Source organism: Cariama cristata, unplaced genomic scaffold (genome assembly GCF_000690535.1).
Source record: "Cariama cristata isolate BGI_N322 unplaced genomic scaffold, ASM69053v1 scaffold43081, whole genome shotgun sequence".
NCBI lineage: Eukaryota > Metazoa > Chordata > Aves > Cariamiformes > Cariamidae > Cariama > Cariama cristata.
Window position 1 is genome coordinate 3,247 of NW_009601829.1, and position 7,090 is coordinate 10,336.

Genomic DNA, 7,090 nt, shown 5'->3' on the forward strand with positions numbered 1-7,090 from the left:
CTGCCTACCTAGGGAAAACAAACAGCTGATTCACCATTTAACACTGCAGTACTGCTGTCCATTTCTTAAAATGACATTTGGGTTTTGACACCAAATTTTTTTTAGGTTGTTAATAACTTATGCTCAGGATTCTGTTATTCTAAGCAGATATTGACTTCAGGGATTTACTCTTTTATGGAATCACAGTGATATAATTAAACCCTTGCATTTCTAACAACCTAGCCATAAGGTCACGTAGTGCTACCTTCTTTTTGTGACAAGTAAGAAAAATCTCTGCAGGTAACCAACAGTATGAGCAGGAGGAGTCTGGCAGCAGCTCTGCCAATTTCGATCACTTGTCCCCAAAAGAGGGATTTATTTTATTTAATCCACACAATAGCATAACTTTTCCCTGTCCCCAGCCAAAGGCAAGGTTAGGCCAAGAATGGACTTCAGTGAATTTTTGGGGAAAGCCACTGAACTGCTGGATGGTTCAGCCACCTCATCTATAAAGAAGAGGTGAGTAATATTTGTGAAACACAGATTTAGACAAGAAAAGCACTATATAAATGCAGACCTCAAGAAAAGGGCTCCCTGGGAGAACTATTTTGAGAATGACATCCATCAGTGACAATATTCTGTTTGCAACCAGAACCAACAAAAAAATGCAAAGCAAACAAAAAGCAGGATTTAGCCAAAAGGGATGTTACATTGTCACCGGCTACAGTTAGGTCCATGCAGTTGGAAGATTACTAATTGATCCATGCAGTATGCTTAAACCAGCAAAATCTTTCCAGCATATGACTTCATTGTACTCCAGAGCTCTACTCAATCACCAGAACAAGCCTCCCCAGTGAACAAGAACAAGACAGAGGTGTTTGCTCCCAAGCCGACAGCTGAAGATGAATTCAGAGAGGGTAGGAAGGGGCTATGCGCATGACTGGGAAAGGAGCATCATTAGTACAGCAGCAGCAGCCTCACAGAGCTTCCCTCCTACAAGCATCTATGGAAAAAAAAAAAGGGATAGTTTTAAGAGAAGATTTTGAAAGAGGAAAATAAGGATGCTTTCCTGATGTGTACTGGGACCTTCTCCTGGGGGGAGCAGGAGCAGAGGGGACAGCACTGCTCTCCGTAGGTGCGGTTGTAGTTGTATAAAAACATGTTTTCTAAACTGGTGTAAACTGAAGTAGCGTAGGCATTTTATACCATAGTAACTGCACCCACCAGCAGAGTGCTGGCTGCCACTGCTACATTGTTAGCATACAAAGGAGAGAAAGCCCTAGGTGTTTGGTGAAAGGAAACTGAAAAAATCCTACAGAAAAAAAAAAAAAAAAAAAAAAAAAGAGCTTTTCCTCTGCAGGATTATGAACCCAAAGAGCAGCAGAATGCTAGGGACAGCTAGAAGTGAAACTACTCATCCTCATTTCATATTTCAAGACAAAACAGTAAATAAGCAGCAATGGCAATGAGAAGCAAGTCAGATCTGCAAACATATTAGCAGTATTGGTTTTAAATCCTAACAGGATGAACACATAGTTCTCGTCTTGGTAAGGCCCTGCAAATTACTCATACCACAGGGAAAGGCACACCGAGCAGCGACACTACCTTCTTTTTTCTCTTTGGCGTCAACAATTTGAGATTCAGACCACTTCTCGACTACTTCCCTGCAAACATCGTTTAAGAGATCTTCTTCCTAGTAAGGGAAAAGAGACTTCTCAGTCTTGGAACAAAGTTGGTCTGCTTTAAACGAGCATGAATCAGATATGAAAAGTACCAGCTGCAAAGAATCTGAACACCCAGCGGTAAGCTCAAGTGATACAGTTTTTCGCACAAAATCTATTCATTAAATGCACACACAAGTCATGTGAGGCACTTGTTGACACAGCTTAGGACTAGACAATGCCTTGACCCACAAGGCAAACATAAGGTGTCAAGGCTGCCATCCAACAGCCCCGCACTGTGCCAGGAGCTGCCGCATCACCACAGAGGTTTACTTTTCACATAATACAGCTCTAACAACACACGCTGGTTTCATAGCAGCAGGTTCTCTAGCTGCAACAGCCCTACAAACTCTGAAAAAAGGCAATCAGGGTATCTTCACTCTAGAAGTCTACTGCCTGACATTGGATCTTCTTGAGCAAGGCTATGGAGCAGCTACTCAATGGTCACCTCCAAACCAATCTCGCTAAAGCAAATAAAATAGACTGGATAAAACAGAGGTCAGGGCCAGTACGGAGCTGAAACCACTTTGGTGGTACTGATAGACCATCTCCTTCCCCCAGCAGGGATATTCTTGTCCCCCTTGGCCTCTCTGGAGAATTAAACACGATCTAGAGGTGGCAGTGGAATACATTCACACTGTTGTTCATTACTGAGGAAGACTTTAAAATGCAGAGAGAAAGCACACACACTCAACCAGCAACAGGACAGTATTCCCATTACCAGATCCTTTGCTTGTGGAGCTCCATCATGACCAACTCTCTCCCCAGTGCCTACGTACAGCTTCTTGGGGGACTGATCAACACCATAATTCAAGTTCCAGCAGTAGAAAGGCAACACACCACCATATCTCAGCATATGCAGTGATAGCCTTTCTGCAAGAATTGCTCAATATGCGAGTTAAGGTTACAGAAGCTGAATCCAGGCAAGAAATACAATCTTGATAAAAGAGGAAAGTGTTTGGGACAGTTACAGTCAGGAGTTACATACTGAGAAGTACATGTACGATGGGCAGGAAGTTTCAGGGGTTTTTTAATTTATTTTGCTTACTAAATTGAGTCTGGCCACAGCTTAGGACAAACCAGCGGCAGCGAGGCTTGAGGAGAGCTGCTATCAAACAGAAACCAGCTGGCCAGGGACACCTGAGGAATGAGCCAGCTGGGACTGAGGCATCCCCTTCCCCTGCACCTTGGTAGGTCTGGCCAGTGCATTGCAGATCTTAACACTCAGGCTAGATCCAGGCACTGCCTGCAAATCCTTGCTGTCATCCCGCTCTTCTGGCGCTGCAGCACTACAGTCAAGCAGGGACAAATCAGACAGCAAAGAGATGGTGACCTCTTACCAGAGCTGTTCTGCCAGCCCTGACCATCGCCTACCCTACTTATGCCCAAAGCTAGCTCTGAGAGGCAGAAAACCTGCTAAAACTCTGCCTAGAAAATAATTTCTTATAAAAGTAAGAACCAGACCTCTGCCATCTGCCCCTTTCCCCACCTTTCACAGCTGGCTGTGCAGTAATTGGCATCTCAAAGATGAGCACACTAAATCCCTGCACACAGAATTCCCACCAAGGTGACATCAAGTTCACGATCCTCATCCTGAAAACTTGGGCACCAGGTACCTAGGAAAAGCATCTTCAAGCTCCAGGACAGACCCTCAACGAAAACATTACTCATCCAGCAGAGCAAAGCTCACCTGCATAGGGGACAGCACAAAAAGATGAGTTTTCCCCAACTGTGGGACAGACGAGGAGACAGAAACATACCCCAGAATCTCTCCACCTTTTTCTCCACTACAAATAAAGAGCAACTCCTCCCACCCTGAGGCTACAACAGCTAAGCACCAAATTCTGCATGTAACAGGCAGAGACAGCAGGAGAACCAACACACAGCAATACCATCACACAAAACAGCCAAGCACTGAGACCACAAGCACAGTTCAGGGCCGTATACACAACAGAACAGGGTCCCCGGTTGGGGAGGAGATGCTATGAGGACAAACACATGGGATACTCAAGGCTGGTATTGAAGAGGTAATCTGCAAACAGAGAAACAGCAGAAAGATGAAGGGTTTGCGATTCCCACCAATATCACACTCCATTTTAAGAAATCAACATGGCTTTAACCAGAGTAGATCCAGAGGACAGGATGATGCTACTAAGATCAGATATAAGAACAGGTGGTTTAGGTCTGGAAGAACCCACTGACCCCACTCACATTGGGAGATGATACCGAGATCCTCACAGGAACAGATGCTGGACAAGCAGACCAGCAACAAGGATGATGAACATAGAAACACCATTTCAAGTGCCAGTCAGAGGAACCCTTCCAGCCCTCAGATGCACAGCTGAGTTATGAAAAGATAACAAAAATCAACATGATTCAAGGACAAGGAAGATATGAAGGTTTTTAAGTGCCAGAAACACTCATAGTACAAGGACCCTCCTTGATGGTTGAGCTCCCCAAGTGTGAGGAACACCAGCCCACCAGAATCAAGGCTGGCAAAACAATAAGCAACTTTATATAAAGCCAGGAGAGAAGGCTGGGAGAGATATATTCCCTGGATGCCTGGTTTTAGTACGCAGGAGGAATAAAACCAGGCAAGTGACGATAAAGGAATAGCAGCCAGTGAGAAGGAAAATGAATGGCAGAAAACTAACAATGATGGGTATGTAGGTGACAGGACAAGGGGTAATGGCCTTAAACTGAAAGAGGGAAGATTTAGATTAGATATTAGGAAGAAATTCTTCCCGGTGAGGGTGGTGAGGCAGTGGCACAGGTTGCCCAGAGAAGCTGTGGCTGCCCCATCCCTGGAAGTGTTCAAGGACAGCTTGGATGGGGCTTTGAGCAACCTGGTCTGGTGGAACGTGTCCCTGGCTATGGCAAGGGGGCTGGAACCAGAGGGTCTTTAAGGTCCCTTCCAATCAAACGATTCTATAATTCTATGGCAGAGACCTGCACAGCCTTCTAATGAGGGTTTGAGCAATAAGAAACAAACCAAGTATTTGTGTATGGGTAGAGGCAGGCCTACAAGGGGCAAAGAACACAAAAGTGATAGGTTCTAGCGATCTCAGAAATATGACCAAAACCAGCCTTGGAGCTGGAGAATCCTCATATTCAGAAAGGAAGAAATAAGAGACCAAGATGGCACCACATGAATGGACACGAACGAAGCAACAGAAAAGAAACACAATGGGGCAGCCTGGGTGAAACTAAACAAAAAAAAAGAGAAGTTCTGTCACGCAGCGCAGGCCGTTGGCTATAGCACCCTTCCATCTCACTGCAGTCTGGATGGAGACCTCTAGCACAGCACCAACTTCTGTGCCTCTGGGAGCCTCACTTCCCACATGTAAAAGCAAACAGTACTAATAGTGGTGGGAGTGCAGAGTGCCACAGCCAAATACTTTCATCCAGTATTCTCCAAACAAACAAGAAATGATGTTGTTTTAGAGGTTAGTAAATACAGAAAAAGATTAACTATGGAAAATACAAGTGAGCTGGATTCTGCCTGGTTTAAAGAGAAGAACAGACCAGAATAGATCCCAGTTCTAAGTTTCTTGATTTGAAATGGTTACATCTTAATAAACTCAGGGAACTAATGCATGACACTGTCAGGACTGAGGAACCACGGACACGAGTGCAGATATCACCTGAAATTCATTTTTGTGAGGGCTGTCAAAAACAAACAAGCAAAAAAATTACCTGGAATTTGTGTATAGAAGAAAAAGAAAAGACTTGGCAAGAAAGGCCCTAAATTAACCAAATGAAAGATTGCTTCACAATTCAATACGGAAATAAGCATAGCCTACAAATAAGGAAAAAAATGCACTGACTAAAAAAAAAAGTCATTAAAAAGTCTGAGGGTTCAAGAGGCAAAAAGGTTTTACAAGAATTGCAAAAAAATCAAACTGAGTTTGAACTTGCAAATGAAGCTAAAGCCAGCTATGACCATGACACAAAGAAGAAAATGAAAAGAAGACACGGAGCTGGGGTGCAATATGCACAGGATAAAGATAGCCCAGAACTCGATGACTATGAAAACCCCGCAATGGTTCTCACACCAGGCAGCCGTGCACAAGCAGGGTAACTCAGCCCTAAAGAGAAAAAGGGAAATATCAAAACATAACGCAGCCCACTGCGGGACAAGGGACGGCCACCACACTACGTACCTGCAGAGCTCAGAAAGAGTACACACAGCAAAACACAAGGCCCACCCTAGGCTTGTGAATCTGCAGCCAGCGTGGTCAAGGATCAGACACGGGCTCTGCCTTTGGTGGTGAAATGAAGCAAGTCTGGTAATTACAGGCAAGGTAATTAACCTCAGATATTTCAGAACAGCATTTTCTAAAGATGTTTTGTTCTACCCCTAACACCAGCAGGATGCACTGTTTGCTTCTCCTATTATTTTAGGCACAAAGCTACACTGGCACAGTTACATTTCTTTTAGAAACTACCTTATTGCCAGTGCCCCAGGGTTGGGAAGTGATGGTAGAAGCAGCAAAGAGGTGCTCTGTCTTGTAGGAAAACCGATTAAAAACGGCATGCAGTCGGTGAGCAGAAAGAGTTACATAATATAGTTACCCATAATAACAAAAAGCTGATTTTAACGACCAAGCACCCTTGAGTTTTATGCTCCTATACGGATGTTTTGGAAGGAAATCAGCAATAGCCACTGTGCAGACTGTTATTCAATGGCAGCGTGCGCTCCCTATTTAACATTTTACACTACAAAACATCCATTTATACAACATCCTGAGATTCAGATACTGTAAAAGTCTTACAGCCCCCACAGGAGATGACTATTGAAGAAAAATTCTTTTCTGTGCTCTCCTAACTCTCTCCCAGAAATCTGGGGGGGAGATGCAAGCACTGCCCATCCTTGAGAGCTCCAGCCTCTGGCCACATACATCTGGCAGCGCAGTTAGAGCCTATCCCAGCTGGCAGCCAGACTCCGGCTCCAGCCTGATCCAAGGGCCTGATTCCTGGAAGGCAACACCATGCTGTGAGGAATAAGATCTGCTAAAGGAACGACAACCATCTAACACAGCTATCGTTTAGCTATTCTAAAGGATTTGTTGTTTAAAATTATCTCTTAAATCACACTTGGGCACTACCAGAAAGCCACATAGCTCGCAGGCTAAACCCTGCGTCCTCCACACAAATAAAAAGTGGCCCCCTTCTTCCCCCACGCAAACAGCCATGCTCTGCCGGGGCTGCCCAAGCTTCCAACCAGCCTCAAAACTGACTCCAAAAAAAACCCCAACAAATAAAAAAAAAATCCAAACATCCGGAGGACCAGAAACACCCTCGGAAGTGTTAAGAGACTCTCGGAGGAAGGCGGTTACCCACCCGAGGGCTTCAGGAAAGCGAAGTCCGTGTTTCCCCGGTTCTCCACG

At 44.7% G+C, this 7,090-nt stretch overlaps 1 protein-coding gene across 1 annotated transcript in view; it reads right to left on the bottom strand.

Annotated features, from left to right (window-relative positions):
* Positions 1–2,573, bottom strand: part of CCDC43 (coiled-coil domain containing 43) — a gene marked incomplete at its 5' end in the record, with an annotated part of 5,776 nt that extends 3,203 nt beyond the window's left edge. Inside the window, 2 exons of the mRNA XM_009710588.1 lie at positions 1,585–1,672; positions 2,422–2,573. Coding sequence (XP_009708890.1) covers positions 1,585–1,672; positions 2,422–2,573 — 240 coding nt within the window. The remainder of the gene's footprint in view (positions 1–1,584; positions 1,673–2,421) is intronic.
* Positions 2,574–7,090: the final 4,517 nt, after the last annotated feature.